General features: G+C 50.1%; 1 protein-coding gene across 17 annotated transcripts in view; it reads right to left on the bottom strand.

Annotated features, from left to right (window-relative positions):
* The window catches only part of MROH7 (maestro heat like repeat family member 7), a 99,144-nt gene that overhangs the window by 16,171 nt on the left and 64,500 nt on the right, over positions 1-18,473 (bottom strand). For 11 of the 17 annotated variants that reach the window (XM_063613108.1, XM_063613109.1, XM_063613096.1 and 8 more), the window contains 7 exons: positions 15,675-15,826; positions 15,131-15,307; positions 14,513-14,667; positions 12,633-12,713; positions 11,446-11,584; positions 7,529-7,719; positions 1,346-1,483 (listed from right to left, as the gene is read on the bottom strand). In XM_063613108.1, coding sequence (XP_063469178.1) covers positions 1,346-1,483; positions 7,529-7,719; positions 11,446-11,584; positions 12,633-12,713; positions 14,513-14,667; positions 15,131-15,307; positions 15,675-15,826 — 1,033 coding nt within the window. The remainder of the gene's footprint in view (positions 1-1,345; positions 1,484-7,528; positions 7,720-11,445; positions 11,585-12,632; positions 12,714-14,512; positions 14,668-15,130; positions 15,308-15,674; positions 15,827-18,473) is intronic. The other 6 variants (XM_063613100.1, XM_055233650.2, XM_063613101.1 and 3 more) reach the window with 5 other exon arrangements.

Here is an 18,473-nt window from a genome sequence, read left to right as displayed (position 1 = left end):
ATAAATAAAAGTGCTATTTCATCAGTCATGGTGAGGATTAAATGGGATCATGCATGTGACAGCTCTCTGCATGGTGCCTAGAGCATAGTAAGTGCTGAACAAATGTGACTGTATCCTGAGACCCTGGGGAAAGCACCACCCGGGGCACTCAGGGTGCAGGTCTAAGATGCAGGCTCTCCTGCAGGAGTCACAGCATTGGAATCAAGGTGCTCCCTCTTGACCCCATGGGAAGCTGTGCATGGCCTGGGGAAGAGCTTTGGTCTGGGTCAGCAGGTCACTTCCCAGCTCTGCCACTTCCTGCCTGTGTGACTTTGGGCACATGACAATTCCTCTCCAGACTTGGCACGTTCCTGTGCAAAATATATATTAATCACCCCTGCCCCACCAGTGACTATAACTATAGCAAAAATTAGCCTGCATGGAGCTCTTACCATATGCCAGGGGCTATTCAAAGTACTTTTTTCAGGCTGGAGTGCGTGGTGCCATCTCAGCTCATGGCAACCTCCACCTCCTGGGTTCAAGCAATTCTCATGCCTCAGCCTCCCGAGTAGCTGGGACTACAGGCACATGCCACCACACCCAGCTAATTTTTGTATTTTCGGTAGAAATGGGGTTTCACTATGTTGCCTCCGCAGACCTAACTGACACTTACCATCAGCCTGGGCAACATGTACCATCATGTACGACACATTCAAATGGGAAAGAACAAAAGAACATACACAAAATATCAGAAGCACATTGTTGATAACTGTGTCTAAAAGACAGGTTCAAGCTGTTCTTGAACTCCTAACCTCAGATGATCCACCCGCCTCAAACACCCAAAGCTCTGGGATTACAGGCATGAGCCACCATGCCTGGCCTGTTCAAAGTACTTTAATTAATCCTCACCCCAACCCTCAGAGGTGGGTCTATTATTTCCATGCTATTGAAGGAGAGTGGAGGCTCAGAGGGAAGTAACTTGTCCCAGGTCACACAGGTGGCAAGTGGTAAGCTGGGGTTCAGATGCAGTCAGGCCATCTCCAAGGCCACACCTCAACAACTTGGTTATACCACCGTTTCTGTATTGGCGTGGGAACTAAATTCATAATGCACTAAGGAAAGGTGCTTTGTGGATACTCTAAGTGCTCCACAATTGCCAGGAACCTCTGAAGAGTGAGTGCCATCTTTAACATTTGTATTGTCTACCTGCCAAGGAAGACAGCGCTCTCCCAGTTGTAGAGAAGAGGTGACAGACTGAGCAAAGGGTCTTGCCCAGAGAGAGATGCAAACCCAAGTCCGTCTGAAGATCCTGAGGTCCCCCTCTTTCTCCCTCCCACCCCAACTCCAAGGTGGTCCTGGGACTCACCTTGCCAGCAGGGCCACTCCGCGGTGGTGGCTCTCCGCCTTCTCCATGAGCTCCCAGCCACCCTGGTCCTCCAGAAAGGTGGTCTCACAAGAGCAGCCCATCCTCAGTAGCAGGGTTTTCACCACTCTCACCACCCAGCTGCCAAGACAAGGCAATTGAGACCTCATGCTTACCTGCCCTAGCAGCCCAAGCCTCCCTCCACCCTGGCCTCTCCTGCCATCTGGCCCGACAAACTTCTCTTCACCATTTTAGGTAGGGGTATTCAGCATATCCACAAAGGGTGGCTTTTTACAAATGGTCATTAGCTTTTAGAACAAGAGAGGAAACAGAAGCAAAGTCCACCTCCCTACGAAGGTTGTGCTTTTACCTCTGGGACCAGCCTCTCTCTCACCCTCCACTCCTCATCAGCCATGGGCTGGGCAAGCAGCCTCTCTGCTCACTCACAGTCTCCTATCTGGGCCGAGTCCTTCTCCAACTCGGGACACTTAAGGAGTGATTCTCAAACTGGATACCCAGCAGCAGTCCTTGGGGAGCTTTTATGACCCACCAACTGACCAGACTGGGGCTCCGGCCAGTGCTTGTCAAGCTCCAGAGTGAGCCTAAGAAGCCCTGGGAGGGTGCTGACATCCTACTCTATGCCTGGCACTGCACTGTGTGTTCATACATGGGGCGGGAAGAGAGAGAGAGAGAGAGAGATTAGACAGAGGTTTCTAGATACATACACACACACACACACACACACACACACTTTTTTTTTTTTTTTTTGTCGCCAGGCTGGAGTGCAATGGTGCGATCTCGGCTCACTGCAATCTCAGCCTCCTGAGTTAAAGCGATTCTTGTGCCTCAGCCTCCTGCGTAGCTGGGATTACAGGCATGCGCCACCACACCTGGCTAATTTTTGTATTTTTAGTACAGATGGGGTTTCCCCATGTTGGCCAGTTCCCCATGTTGAACTCCTGATCTCAGGTGATCTGCCTGCCTCAGCCTCCCAAAGTGCTGGGATTAGAGGCGTGAGCCCCTGCTCCCAGCCTATATACACTTTTATTAAAATAAAAACTGACACTGTATAGAATAGAGCTTACGTTTAAACAAAGTTTTCCAGAAACCTAAACATTTGCTGAAAGAGTTTATGGTGCACTTTGTGGACATACCTCAGCTGATACTGAGAGCTGGTGGCTCTCATGATTCAAAAGAAAGGACTTAAGTAATTAGGTAATCCTCAGAAATTTGCCCTTCATTTTCATGTTTTTGCTTTTGTAATGATCCAGTGTGAAAATAAAAGCTTTTCCTGAGGCCAGAATTTTGGAATCATTCAACCTCTGTGCTTATTCTTTGAAATGTGTGCTATCAATGACAGTCCCCTACTGGCAATGCCTCTAGCATTCAGAGTTACAAACAAAAGGGAGGGAGAAAGACAGGCAGGCTCAGACTGTTGTCCAATTCTCCCATCACCATTCTCTTCCCTTTGCAAGTACTGGCTGAATGGCTAAGGTGAGATGTACAGGTTTTTGTTTGGAGAAGAAAGGTTGTTCTCTTCAAGTTCGGGCACTAGCACCTTTACCTAAGACAGAATGAGCCTCCTGCATAAGCTCCTCCGGTGACTGGACCACCCTCCCCTCCCTGTGTGTCCCTATCTCCAGGGTCATCGTTTTGGACACCTTCTTACAAACTGGCTTGGGCACAGATTGAACTCCAGAGCTCAAAAGGGAATGGCCTGAATTACAGGTTCTGGATAGCCACGGCCTGGCCAGTCCTCCCAGCCCTCATTTGTGTTGCATGATGAATACGTATTTAGGCCAAAACTTCCGAATTCGCCGGGTGCGGTGGCTCACGCCTGTAATCCCAGCACTTTGGGTGGCCAAGGCAGGTGGATCACGAGGTCAGGAGAGGTCAGGAGATGAAGACCATCCTGGCTAACACAGTGAAACCCTGCCTCTACTAAAAATACAAAAAATTAGCCGGGCGTGGTGGCGGGTGCCTGTAGTCCCAACTACTTGGAGGCTGAGGCAGGAGAATGGCGTGAACCCAGGAGGCGGAGTTTGCAGTGAGCCGAGATAGCGCCACTGCACTCTAGCCTGGGTGACAGAGCGAGACTCTGTCTAAAAAAAAAAAAAAAGAAAAAAAAAAAAACAAAAAACTTCTGAACTTCTGAACTCAGAACCGCATCATTCATAGTTGATCCTCTCTGTCATTTCACCTCACTCCCTCAATGAGTCTTCATATTTTCACAAAAGTGATCCTGGGTTTCCCTTCCCCCTCCCTCCCACCCTGACCCCAGGGTGGTCCCAGGCCTCACTTCCCTCCCTTCTCACCCCACTCCTAAAGTTATACCTGCCTGCAACAGCCCAAACAGAGCCCGTGCTGCTTCATGAAAAAATAGACTTGAAACTCTTGGGAGGAGGGCTGTGCTGTGGGTGGTGGGGTGGCTCTTGTGTCCCCAAACACTCAGTCTGCAAGTTTCACCCTTCTAAAAGGCTTTCTTTGCAAAGTGGAGCAAGGGATGCCTTGAAATATTTATTCTCTGTCTCTGTACTGGGACACCAGAGCCAACGATTGATCTGACATGGAGTTGCTTTCTTTTTTTGAGATAGGGTCTAGCTCTGTCACCCAGGCTAGAGTGCAGTGGCAAGAACATGGTTCACTGCAGCCTTGATCTCTTGGACTCACGCGACCCTCCTGCCTTATTCTTCCAAGTAGCTGGGACCACACACCTGACTAATTTTTTATTTTTTTGGAGTGATGGGGTTTCGCCATGTTGCCTAGGCTGGTCTCAAACTCCTGGCCTCAAGCGATTCTCCTGCCTCAGCCTCCCAGAGTGCTGGGGATACAGGCGTGGGCCACTGCACCCAGCTGGAGCTGCTTTAAAGCCCAGGGCTGCTGAAAGTTTCACCTTCATGGAAGGCACAGAAACTGGGCTTCACAGGACAAGCTCTCAGGCCACTCCCTCCTCCTCCCAAAAACCCAAGCTGTTTGCAGGGGTAGTTGTTGCACCCATTACCAGAGCCTGCCTCTCCTCTCGGGAGGATGTGACCACCCTTGTGCGCTGACGCCCCGTGGAGCTATTCCACCTCATCACTGCAGTCTGGAGCACCGACAATTTGCTCTGGTGCCATACCCCAGAGGATTCATTTCCTGTACAAATCACCACAACCTGGGTGGCTCAAAACAACAGAAACATATTTTTTCGCAGTTCTAGAGGCCAGATATCCAAAATCAAGGTGTCAGCAAGGCCGCAGCCCTCTGGAGAGCCCGAGGAGAATCCTTCCTCGCCTATTCTGGCTTCTGGTGGCTTCCAGCACTCCTTGGCTTGTGACCACATCACTCACTCTCTGTCTTCATCAGCCTTCTCCCCTGTGTCTGGGCCTTTCTTCTCCTTATAAGGCCACTTGGCATTGGATTCAGTGCCCACATGGTTAATCCAGGAGGACCTCATCTTGAGATCCTTAATTATGTCTGCAAAGATCCTTTTCCAAATAAGGTCACCATCATAGGTTCTGGGCAGACATGTCTTTTGGGAGCCACCATTTAGACCGCAACATCTCATGGCTTTTCTGGCGCCCCTTCAGCCTGGCACATGCCTGCCTCTGCTTTTTCTGCCTCTCAGGCTGCTTCTGAGACGCTGAGGTGAGGTGGATACTCGGGCACTCCTCCAGCTTCTCCTTGACGTCCTCAGCTGAGCCATTCCCTCTGCGTTGGCAGATCATACCTTTCATCACTCCAAGGTCAAGAATTTTTTCCCATATGTGTTCCTCCGCCCCCTCCAGAGCCTCCTTTTTTTCCTTTGTGTTTTCCCCAGAGCCCATCAGCCTTCTGGGCGATGCTCTCAGGGCAGCACCTACGAGCATGAGCAGGAGGGGAATGGGAACTGGCCGCACTGCGGGCAAATGGTGTCTTGCTGGGATGCGACCCTATCTGGTCCTCACATCACACCTATGGGGCAGGAATCATTTATCCATTTCATAGGCAAGGAAACCAGCTGCCAAGAGGTAAAATTCATTTACCCAAAATACAACATTCTAGGTGATGAAGCCACGATTTGAATCCAAGACCTTCAGACTCAAGCCCACTACACAACTGTTTGCCCTCTGCCTCTCTAAATGAACCTTTCTGTGCATAACACAGAAAGTGTTATGCACACTCCTATCATAACAATAGGAGTCACAGAAGAAAAAACTGATAATCTTGGCTACATAAAAAAGATTTCTGGCCTGGACATGGTGGCTTACACCTATAATCCTAGCACTTTGGGAGGTCAAGGTTGGAGGATCACTTGAGCCTAGGAGTTCGAGACCAGCCTGGGCAACATGGCAAGACCTCCATCTCTACAAAAAAAAAAAAATTTTTTTTTTTTGAGACAGAGTCTCGCTGTGACGCCCAGGCTGGAGTACAGTGGCGCAATCTTGGCTCACTGTAACCTCTGCCTCCCAGGTTCAGGCGATTCTCCTGCCTCAGCCTCCTGAGCACCTGGGATTATAGGCACCCACCACCGCACCTGGCTAATTTTTGTACTTTTAGTAGAGACGGGGTTTCACCATATTGGCCAGGCTGGTCTTGAACTCCTGACTTCAAGTGATGAAGTCAGGCTCAAGCGAGAGGATTGCTTGAGCCTGGGAGGTCAAGGCTGCAGTGAGCCATGTTTGCACCACTGCACTCCAGCCTGGGCAACAGAGTGAGACCCTGTCTCAAAAAAAAAAAAAGAAAGAAGAAAGAAAGAAAGAAAGAAAGAAAGAAAGAAAGAAAGAAAGAAAGAAAGAAAGAAAGAAAGAGAAAGCAAGCAAGCAAGCAAACTCAATGTCATTCATAAGAGAAATGCATACTAAAACTACAGCAAAATTCCAATTTTTTAACTCTAATATTGGCAAAGATAAAAATGTTTTATAACACATTGTGTTGGCACGGGTGTAGGGAAATAGATACTCATACACTGCTGGTGGCAGTGCCCTCTGTGGGAGGCAATTTGGCAAACTGGATGTTTTAGGAGTCACTCCATTTTGTCCTTTGTCATGCAATGGTCAGGAGCTTTTTCTATCACCTTAACATGTAATGCAGAAGCCCTTTGATGTGCCCATTCTACTTTCAGGAATTGTCCTATGTATAAAATCGCATGTACACATAAAGACATATAAACAAACAAACTCATTGCAGCCTTGTAACTGCCAAAGGCTGGAAAGCACTGAAATCCAGAGAAGCCTGGTTAAGTAAATTACGGTGCACTGGGATCCTATACATAGAGATACTATGCAGTGTTGAAAATAAAGAGACAGCTCGGCCGGGTGCAGTGGCTCACGCCTATAATCCCAACACTTTGGGAGGCTGAGGCGGGTGGATCGCCTGAGGTCAGGAGTTCAAGACCAGCCTGGCCAACGTGGTGAAACCCCATCTCTACTAAAAATGCAAACAATTAGCTGGGCATGGTGGCAGACGCTGGTAATCCCAGCTACTCGGGAGGCTGAGGTAGGAGAATTGTTTGAACCCAGGAGACGGAGGTTGCAGTGAGCCAAGATTACGCCACTGCACTCCAGCCTGGGCGACAGAGCGAGACTCCATCTCAAATAAATAAATAAATAAATAAATAAATAAATAAATAAGGAGACAGCTCTACAATACAATGGTCTCTAAGATATAGTATGTAATGAAGGCAAAAAATGTGTAGCAGTGTGAGGTGCTGCCATTGGTGTAAAAATACAGAATATGAGCAAACGTGTTTATCCCTGCATAATCCTCCTCTGGGAGGGCATGGAGAACTTCGTTGTCTTCGGGAACATAACTGGGGTAAGGACAGGGAAGGAAGCTTCCTTTTAATGTCTTTTGAGTATTTTACCCATGTGCCTATATTATCTACTCCAATTAATAATTAAAAATAAAGTATTTGGGCCTTGGATACAAACTTAATACAAATAATACCTCTAGGGAGGAAGGAAGAAAAAGTAAAGCGTGAACTCCTTGGGGAGGGCTGATTCTTCCCTGTGATCTAGACTAAACACAGTGTGTAATGCACAAAGCAGGTGCTCAAAAACAGTTGTTGAATGAATTATTGGCTCTAATAAAATTGTGCTTCTGTTTTCTCTTCTAGTCCCAAAGCTAATTTCTATTGATTGATTGCCCTGGAGACCTTTGGAGACTGGCTGGATGGCCCTTCCCACCGCCAGGGACAGCAGGGTCAAGAGAGACGGCAGAGCATACCGCACAGGTACGAAGAGAGAGGGCTGTGCGCCCTTCTTGGTGTCCTTGGGAGGAGCCACGCAGCCAGGCAGGTTGAGGCCGATGTGGTAATGGACCTGAATGAGCAGGGCCAGGAGCAGCTGGGGGTAGATGCGCCTCACGCGGCCCATGCAGCTGTTGACGGACAGGAGCTCGCACAGGCCGCTGGCTGCCTACGGGGCAGAGGGGAGGCAGCTGGGACGTCGTGGCCCATCTTTCCAGCACTCCTGGCTGGGCCCTGGACTGCCTCTCTGGGAGGTGGAATCTGGGTCTTTGCTGTCCTCTGGCCCAGCCTGGGGAAGCTCGGATTCCCCACCCCACAGCCCCAGACCTCTGGCTCTCTGGCTAGAGGCCCTGTCCCAGAGCCAGGACAACAGTCCACCCCTTAGTTTTGGTCCAGGGCTTTGATGTTTATGCAACCTTGGAAGAATCATGGTGGAAGAATCCCTTCTACCTCCTGAGAGGTAAAGAGCCTTGATCTCATTTTGCAGGTGAGGAGACAGACTCAGAGGGGTGAAGCTGCTAGTTCAAGGCCACCAGCCCCTTGGGGGCAGAGCTGGAACTTGAACCCAGGTTTTCTGATACCAACTATAGCGTGCTGTGCCTCTTCCTCATTCATAACACAGGCACACAGAATGTAAGGGGCACCAGGCTGGCCTCTTCACCCCGGGCCATTAAACTAGGCTGTCTTGGCCGGGCGCGGTGGCTCACGCTTATAATCCCAGCACTTTGGGAGGCCGAGGCGGGTGGATCATGAGGTCAGGAGATCGAGACCATGGTGAAACCCCGTCTCTACTAAAAATACAAAAAAAAATTAGCCGGGCGTGGTGGCGGGCGCCTGTAGTCCCAGCTACTCGGAGAGGCTGAGGCAGGAGAATGGCGTGAACCCAGGAGGCAGAGCTTGCAGTGAGCCGAGATTGTGCCACTGCACTCCAGCCTGGGCGACAGAGCGAGACTCTGTCTCAAAAAAAAAAAAAAAAACTAGGCTGTCCTCACTCCCATCCCCATGAGGCCAGCAGCCAAGAAAAACAACACCAGCTTTGAGCAAGAGCCTGGCTCAAGTGCCAGCTCTGCCCCCAAGGGCTGGTGACCTGGGGCAACTTCTCCACCTGCCAGTCCAGCTCTGGACCTGGCCTGGGCCCACCCTCATACTTGGCCCACCAAGTCCTCTCTAACTGGCAGGAGGGCAATACTAGTGGGTGGGGAGTGGATGATGGGCTGGTGTCACAAGACTCATGGCTCATTCTGGCTCTACCACTCCCTGGTGACTCTGGGCCTCAGATCTCTGAAAAGTGGAGTCACTAATCATCATCCGGCCAGCCCCACAGGAGTGTTAGAGCCTGAATGAGAGGGAGAAGGTAAGCATGCTTTATACATAAATGGTTTGAGCTGTGCCGTTAGGATTCCATGCAGGCCAGGCACAGTGGCTCATGCCTGTAATCCCAGCACTTTGGGAGGTCAAGGCGGGCAAATCACTTGAGGTTAGGAGTTTGAGACCAGCCTGTCCAACATGGGGAAGCCCCATCTCTACTAAAAATACAAAAATTAGCCAGGTGTGGTGGCGGGTGCCTGTAGTCCCAGCTGCTCAGGAGGCTGAGGCATGAGAATCGCTGGAAACTGGGAGGTGGAGGGGTTGTGGTGAACCAAGATCGTACCACTGCACTCCAACAACCTGGGTGATAGAGCAAGACTCAGTCTCAAAAAAAAAAAAAAAAAAAGGAAAAAAGACTCCATGCATCTGGGCCAAGAGGAAAGTATTTAACTGCAAAGTGAAAGAACCCCTGACACGTTTCCTTGGAGAAAAGTGACCTAACATGGGCTGGATGAGAACAATAAATGGCAGTTAATTTGCACTTTACAGCTTAAGAAGTTCTTCCACATACACTACCTCCCCTTTCTCAACAGGTCAGATAGACAATGCGGGAGTTATTATAGCCCGTTTTACAGACACGAGCACCAAGGCTAGAGAGGGGAAGTGATTGACCATGGTTATATAGTGAGGCAGTGGCAGGGCTAAGACAAGCCTCTTGGACTCAAAGCCTTTGCACTTTTTCAGCAGCCCAAAGCTAATGATTACATCCAAAGAACACAGTCTGTGGTGTAAGGGAAAGTCTCTAGTGATGTGCCATAGGGCTCTGCTTTCGGCTCTATCTTGCTCAAATGATTTATCAGTGCCATAAGATAAGAATGAGTTCAGGCTGTATCCATGCTTAAACTATGCTTGCTGGACAGGAAGCACAAATGAGTGACTAGAGAATACGCTAACATACACCAGTTGTAGAAGAGGGTGAATGCCCATATCGCAAGGGAAGGAGTGCTGGTGCCTTATGTGCAGAACTCAGTGCTGGAGGACAAAGGCAGAGAGATATGGGAGTGAAGCGTGGGATTTGGAAGCAGAAGATCTGCTGGGTTTGAGTCCTGGCACCACCATTGCTAGCTAGGTGACCTTGGGGGAGACATGGAATGTCTCTAAGCAGGAGCATCCTCCTCTGTAATGGGATACTACTACCCTCTCCTTCATCTACTATATCTTTATTTACTTCCCTTCACCAGAATGTCTTGCTGCTGAATCCCCAGAACCTCTAAGTGTGCTTGGCACATAGTATAGGAGGTGCTGAATAAATAAATCAGCCCAACAAAAACATTTTCGAGTGCTTACTATGCGGCAGGTGTATGCAAGACGTTGGGGATGTCGTGGTGAGCGCAGCAGGACAGCACTGTCTTCATGCATCTCACAGATTAACCAAAGGATCCCCTGCGGTGTTGTCAAATGACAACTGGTATAAACTCTTTTCATACAAAGTATGTGAAGCAAAATATACTATCTGCAGATTTGACCAGGTCAGGGAGATCGGGGAGGGCTTCCCTAAGGAAGTGATACTGGAGTTGACAGCCGAAGGATGAGTAGAAGTTAGCTCGGTGGAGAGCATTCTAGGTAGAGGAAACAGCATGTGCAAAGGCCCTGTGACAAGATAGCGTGGCCGGATGAAGTTCTGACAAAGACTCATGAGGCTGGAGCAAAGCAAGCAAGAGGACCATGGAGCGTGGGGAGGTCGGCCAGGGATGCAGGGCCTTCGCCACAGGTAGGAGCACTGTGTCACTCTCAGGGGCAATGAAAAACCATCAACGGGGCTGAGAAGAGGAGATGTGCATTTCTCAAAGACTTTCTGGCTGCAGTACAGATTGGAGGGGCAGGAGCAGAATCAGGAAGGTGAACAGGGGTATGGACCAGGGTGGGGATAGAGGCAGAGAGAAATCTGTCTCTTCAACCCAGCCAGCTTCTTGAGTCAGAGCTGCCTTTCCCTCTGTGTTCCCAGGGTCAAGCTTGGAGTGTGGCAGCAAAAAGGGCTTAAACATTTTCTGTCACCTAAATGAATGAATGTGTTATCTCATATAATCTTCACAGCCGCCATATGAGAAAGATATTATTTCTATTCACATATGTAGAAACTGAGCCTCACAGAGGTGGAAGTGACTTACCTAGGCCACAAAATGGTAACGTAGGATTTTTTTAAAAAAATTAGAGAAGAGGTCTTGCTATAGTGCACAGGCTGGCCTCAAACTCCTAGCCTCAAGTGATCCTCTGCCTCCGTCTCCCAAAGTGCTGGGATTACAGGCATGTGCCACCATGCCCAGCCAGAACCAGGATTTAGACTGCCTGTGACTCCAAGTCACTCTTTTTCCCATATCCCAGGCTGCTGCTGTCACCATAGATAACACTACTATTATTGTCCAGTGAACCACAAACACGAGTCAGAGCCAGAGACCTGCCCAAGACCACACAACTAGCTACTGGCAGAGTGTGGTACTCAAGGCCAGGTGTGCTTAGCTCAGCAGGAGGGAAGGAGAGAGGAAGGGGAGGACAGGCAGCAATAGGGGCTGGCCGACTGGGCGCTCACCGCCAGGGGCACGATGGAAGCCCGGCCCTCCTTGGTGACGGGCTTCTCCTTCAGGCTGCCCAGGAGCAGATCCAGGAGGTCTCGGACATCACAGCTGGGCTTGCACAGCATCAGCTGCCTCCACATCTCTGCTCCATTGCTGAGAGGTCAGGGATGGGGGCAGTTAGCGGTGGCCAAGGCAGTGGGGCTCACCCAGCCTCCAAATGGCTTCGGGAGGGGGAAGGTAAGATGCCAGTGAAATGGCATCCAGGGGCACACCTGCAAGGAATAGTCCAGAAAACACTCCCAAAGAGTCAGGGGCTAGAAGGATGAGAAACCCTACTTCTTTGCTGGGCACAGTGGCTCACACCTGTAATCCCAGCACTTTGGGGGACCAAAGTAGGTGGATCACCCAAGGTCAGGAGTTCGAGACCAGCCTGGCCAACATGGTGAAACCCCGTCTCTACTAATAATACAAAAAAAATCGCTGGGTGCGGTGGCTCACGCCTGTAATCCCAGCACTTTGGGAGGCCAAGGCAGGCGGATCACGAGGTCAGGAGATCAAGACCATCCTGGCTAACATGGTGAAACCCCGCCTCTACTAAAAATACAAAAAATTAGCCGGGCGTGGTGGCGGGTGCCTGTAGTCCCAGCTACTCGGGAGGCTGAGGCAGGAGAATGGCGTGAACCCGGGAGGCAGAGCTTGCAGTGAGCCGAGATCACGCCACTGCACTCCAGCCTGGGCGACAGAGTGAGACCCTGTATCAAAAAAAAAAAAAAAAAAATTAGCTGGGCATGGTGGTGCATGCCTGTAATCACAGCTACTCGGGAGGCTGAGGCAGGAGAATCACTTGAACCCGGGAGGCAGAGGTTGCAGTGAACCGAGATCGCGCCAGTGCACTCCAGCCTGGGAGACAAGAGTGAAACTCCATCTTCAAAAAAAGAAAAAAAAAGAAAGAAAGAAAGAAAGAAACCCTATTTCCCAGGTATCATGCCAAATGTTTTACGTTTTACATGCAATGTATTACTTTGGCAGATATTAGCTGAGCATTTACTGTACACCAGGCCCTAGGCAAATCTTGGGGAATACAGGCATGAACAAGAATTCAAGACACTCAAGATCACTGGATTCTCACAATAACCCTAAGGTGAGTGTTGTTATTCCCATTTTACAAATGAGGAATTGAGGCTCGGAGAGGTGAAATTACCAGTCCAAGATTACACAGCTAATGAACTGCAGAGTCACGATGCGGCCAGGTCTGATGTCTTCAAGGCCTGTGCTCATTCCTCTAACCAAGGAGCAAGAATGGAGGCAGTTGAGCAGCCTGGGGCTAGGACCCTGCCCTTGTCACATAATATCAGGGAGCCTCTGCTCCCATCCCTTAAAAGGCAGTATACCAGGCAAGGAAAAGCACCTGCACCCAACCAAACTCCTATCATGGGGTGTTGAAAGCACTGGCAGGCCAGTGTGCTAAAGGGTTAACAGAAACCTTTCCCCTTCTGCAAGAGGGTTTCAACCCTCCATTCACTTTCTAGCTCTGTTCCCCTGGAAACCTGATACAGTATGTCAACTATGTTGCTAGGCAACATTACTTATGGTAATAATGACTCCACGAGTAAATTGCATCTGGACTGGGAGGAACTATAAATTAACTAAAAGAACTGATGGGGACACTATAGCATTGAGCTTCCCAGGATGCAGTGACCCTTGTAACTTGGTTTGTCCCTGTGGGGACCCTGGAAGCAAAGCCAAGATGTAAAAGATACTGGTCTCTGTGAGGCCTGTGCCATTTAAGCCAGGGCAGCTCCTATATCCACCCTATAGGTCTCCTTTCATCACACCTGAACTTTCACCTGGGAGACCCAACAGACCAGCTCCTAGACTCAGGGCCAAGACTAGGGTAAGGAAAGTGAGGCATCCAGGGTGCCAACTTTAAGGAAGGCCTCATTCTCAGGCTCACACAAGTGCAGACTTGGCACCCGAGACTATCTCCTTAAATGTTGTGCCCTGGGTGCCTCTGCCTGGCCTGCTGTGGGGGCTGCTGCAAGGACCCCCGCAAAGAGGAGCTCCTGACACTGCCCTGTCCTGTATCCTGAGTGACGGATGTCAGATGAGGCCCCCGGTAGTCTTGTGAGTCTGACTGCTTAGTGGACCCAAGAAAAAAAAAACCCTGGTGGGGAGTACAGCCAGAAAGGGTTTAATTCTTCCAAGTGGGAGACTGGGATGTGCCAGCTGGGTCCTCACCATCCCGACTGATCTTCTTGATTTCTATGAATGACACCAACTGTCCTTATTGGAGCACACCCAATTTGCACAGCTCTGCACAGTTCTTTGGCTCTCAAACAACCACCCCAAGGTGTGGATCACTCACTGCCTTGTTTTACTCATTCAAAGAAGGCATGGGAGCATTTCCTGGGCTGGGAGGCTGAGGCCAGACTGACCTCTCCTGCCCACGAGCTCACCATCTGACCACAGTCCCCTCTGCCCATCAGATCGTGAGCTCCCTGAAGACAGTGAGCATGGAGCACCCTTCCGCACGGGCCCAGGCCTGAGCAGGCACTCAGCACCGCTGGCTGCATTACTCTGTCATGACTGCATTACTCTGTCACCTGGGGTGGGATTGCAGGGATCATTTCCTTCTTTTGCCTAAGGGGGAAAGAGAGGACAAATGGGCTACCCAAGAACCACAGAGCAGCTGGAGGCAGAGTCAGGACGGACACTCAGACCTCCTTTCAATGGCATTGTTAAAGAGCTCTGGGCTTACCCAGAGTTAGTTAGACCTGAGTTTAAGTCCTCCATTCTATTGCTTGCTCAGTGAGTACCTAGGGCTAGAAACTTCCGTAAGCCTCGGTTTCCTCATCTGCAGAATGGGATTGTTGTGAGAATGAGAGACTACTGTAATGCTCGGCGCTGACAGCAGCAGCGCTCGGGAAGTGCTTAATGGTTGTCATAAACACCCCAGATAACAAAAGGGGGGCCATCTGGGAGGGTGAGGGGCTTATCTGGGCAGAAGGGGGTACCCAACCTGGGGTGGGGGCTGCTTGAACCCTGTAAGATGCAGTGGCTGGGAACCCCTTCACTTGGTACCTGTTCAGCGGGAGGGGGCACATGAGCAGGGCCACCACAACCTCGGTCATGAAGGAGCTGGCCAGGAGGGAGACGGGCAGCAGGGCCACCTGGCGGGCCCGAGGCTCCTGGATGTGGCTCAGCTGCGTGTAGATGCCCTGCATGATTTCTGGGATCTGAGGCACAGCCGGGCAGCCATAAGCAGAGGGGACAACCCAGTGGAGAAGCCAAGAGAGGCATGGGGGCAGCAGGAAGGTGGGAGGAGAGGGAAGGGTGTGACAGGCTAGAGAACAGGGGAGAAGGCCCAAAGGAGAGAGAGAGGAAGAGGCAAGCGGAGTGTCTGCCCCTCCCTGGGAGTGAGCCAGTTTCTCTTTACTATGCTCCCTATACCCCCTTCCACCGCCAAACCCACCTCTACCCACCACCAAGTCAGTTGAGCTCCTTCAGGGGTGGTAAGAGAAAACCTTCAATGTGGGAGCACCTAGAACTCAGCCACCAGCACCCCTTCCCTGCCCCGTGGTTTAGGGGGTTCTGGTATCCCCCACCCTGCCCACTGTCAGGCCAGCCAGTGATGAGCAGGCCATGGGGGTGCTCCCGAGCCCCAGTGACAGCTCAGTCCCTGCCCTCAGGAGGCCTTACCACCTCCGGCGCCCTGTGGCGGTACCACTCCAGCACCAAGCTGAGCATGACCTCCGAAGCCAGCTGCATCACCTCCCTGGAGTCCTTCCCTGGAGCCTCTGAGCTGCCTTTCAGCCCTTCCAGGGCTGCCAGCAGCAGGTCCTTTATCTGCTGGGGCCCCAGGAAGTCTCCAAATTCCTGAAACAAAGGTGCTGAGATCATGACACTGATGGGTAACCAGAGCTTTGAGCTTCGAGCTTTGTGCACAGAGGCACAAACACTGCCTGACGCCCACATGCAGAAGTCAGCAGGGAGGGCCAGGAATATTCAGTTAACAGATAAGTGTTGAACCTTTAGGGGAGGAGCTGCAAAAGTAGGAGCAACATGTCCCTGCACTCAGCACAGGGTGACATGCGTAAGGGAGAAGGAAGTCCATGCACTGTGGCACAGACTGGAGGAGGAGGGCACTCAGGACAGGCATGGGTGGCTGGGAAGGCATCCCGCAAAGCCTGGAAAGCTGGAAGGGAAGAAGGCTTTGGGGCCAGGTGGCACTGCCCCTCCTCACCCCCCACCCTCCGCTCCTGGATGGGCACAAGGCAGTCACCGCGATCACCCGCAGGATGTTCTGGCACGGGCTCACAGGGTTGTAGGGCCCCAGGAAATGCTTGTTGTTCTCATATAGCTCCTTCTTGTTCGTCTCTTCCTTATCTCTGGCTCCTGCAAGAAGAGAACCTTCTCAGTGAGGCCAGATCTCCCTATTTTTGTTAAACATACATGTAGGAAGTCCCTACATCATAAGGAACCAGCTTGATACGTTTTCACATAGTGAACAAACCATTGTAGCCGGCCCTCAAGTCAAGAAGCAGAACCTGAGCAGCACCCCAGAAGCCCCTCTTGTGCACCCCTTTCCATCAATAGCCCTTTCCCTGACCCTGGCTAAATACTATTCTAATTTCTCAACCCTTAGAGAGATGTCTTTGCTTTTGAACTTTAGATATATGGACACATGTTATCCTTGATGTCTGTCTCCTTCCACTAAACATTATATGGTTGAGATTCATCCACACAGTTGCACCAGCATTAGTTCTTTCATTAATTCTCAGTGCTGTATAATTTCCCACAGTATGAAAGACTATGTTAGTTATCAGTTCTATTTTTGATAGGCATTTGGGTTATTGCCAGCTAGTAAGCATCGTGCTGCTAAGAACATTCTAGTGTGTCTTTTGGTGAGTATATCTACACAGTTGTTAGTTGTATACCTAGGAATGGATTGCTGGGTCATAGTCTAAGCATAGGTTCAGCTACAGGAGATATTGCCAAACAGTTTTCTATGATGGGAAATCAACAGTACCCCTACTAACAGTGCACGAGAGTTCTCATGCTCCACATCTTGGCAGCACATGTCATTGTCTGTCTGTTTCATTTATGCCATTCTGGTGGATGTGTGGCAATACCTCTTTTAAATTGCAATCCCCTACCCCTGCTAGTACCAATCCTTATCTACTTTTCTTTAGTTTTTGTCATCATCTGACTTGCTATATGTGTTACTTGTTTATTTTGTTCACTATCTATCTCCCGACAACAAGAAGGTACTCTCACCAAAGGAGGATTATTTAATCTTTTTTCCCCACTCCTGTGTCCCCATGTCCTAGAATAGTACCCGGCACATAGTGGCTTCATATTTTCAGTTGAAGGGAGCACATTTCAGGTGCACTTCCTGAGCCCTTATTGCAGCCCACCTTGGGTCCTACCTGGATCTCTTCAAGGAATACAGGACTTGGGCACAAGAAAGGGCCACCAAGGCAGAGTGATCACATGGACCAAGTGTGTGTGCTGTTTGTAAAGGAGAGGAGCTTGATACCTGCAGTCAGGCCGACTTAGGTTCAAATCCTAGCTGTGCTGCTTCCCATAGTCAGGGGGCCTGGACAGACCACTTCACTCATTGAGATTAAATCTTGAGAGTGGCCGTGTGCAGTGGCTCACGCCTGTAGTCTCCTCACTTCGGGTTTTTTGTTTGTTTTTGTTTTTGTTTTGTTTTGTTTGTTTGTTTTGAGACACAGCCTCACTCTGTCACCCAGGCTGGAGTGCAGTGGTGTGATCTTGGCTCACTGCAACCTCCGCCTCCCGGGTTCAAGTGATTCTCCTGCCTCAGCCTCTCAAGTAATAGGGACCACAGGCATGCGCCACCACACCTGGCTTATTTTTGTATTTTTAGTAGAGACAGGGTGTCACCTTGTTGGCCAGGCTGGTCTTGAACTCCTGACCTCAGCTGATCCACCCGCCTTGGCCTCCCAAAGTGCTGGAATTACAGGCGTGGGCCACCACACCCGGCCTGTAATCCCAGCACTTTGGAGGCCGAGGCAGATGGTTCACTTGCGCCCAGGAGTTTCAGATCAGCCTGGGCAACATGGAGAAACTCTGTCTCTACAAAAAATAAATTAGCGGCTGGGCACAGTGGCTCATGCCTGTAATCCTAACACTTTAGGAGGCCGAGGGGGACGGATCATGAAGTCAGGAGTTTGAGACCAGCCTGACCAACATGATGAAACCCCATCTCTATTAAAAATATAAAAATTAGCCAGGCACGGTAGTGCATGTCTGTAATCCCAGCTACTCAGGAGGCTGAGGCAGGAGAATCTCTTGAACCCGGGAGGTGGAGTTTGCAGTGAGCTGAGATCACACCACTGCACTCCAGCCTGGGCGACAAAGCAAGACTCCAGAAAAAAAAAAAAAAAAAGAAAAGAAAAATTAAATTAGCTGGGCCAGGCACAGTGGCTCACACCTGTAATCCCAGCACTTTGGGAGGCCAAGGCAGGCAGATCGCTTGAGATCAGGAGTTCGAGACCAGCCTAGCCAAAATGGCAAAACTCCGACTCTATTAAAAAACACAAAAATTAGCCATCTGTAGTCCCAGCTACTCAGGAGGCTGAGGCAGGAGAATCGCTTGAACCTGGGAGGCGGAGGTTGCAGTGAGCCAAGATCGTGCCACTGCACTCCAGCCTGGGCAACAGAGCTAGACTCCATCTCAAAAATAATAATAATAAATAAATAAGCTAGGCATGGTGGCACATGCCTGTAGTCCCAGCTACTCCGGAGGCTGAGGTGGGAGGATCACCTGAGCCCAGAAGGTTGAGGCTGCAATGAGCCAGGATTGAGCCACTGCACTCCAGCCTGGATGACAGAGCAAGACTCTATCTCAAAAAATAAATAAATCTAAGAGTATGGTTCTTGCCTGCTAAAAAAAGAAAAAAATAAATAAAATCTAAGAGTATAAGTTTGGCCTAGGGTTGCCAAATAAAATACAGGATAACCAGTTAAATTTGAATTTCAGATAAACAAATCACTTTTAGTGAAAGTACATCTC

Source organism: Symphalangus syndactylus, chromosome 19 (genome assembly GCF_028878055.3).
Source record: "Symphalangus syndactylus isolate Jambi chromosome 19, NHGRI_mSymSyn1-v2.1_pri, whole genome shotgun sequence".
Lineage (NCBI taxonomy): Eukaryota > Metazoa > Chordata > Mammalia > Primates > Hylobatidae > Symphalangus > Symphalangus syndactylus.
Note: the sequence above shows the minus strand (reverse complement) of the source record. Positions and strands in the feature narration are given on the sequence as shown.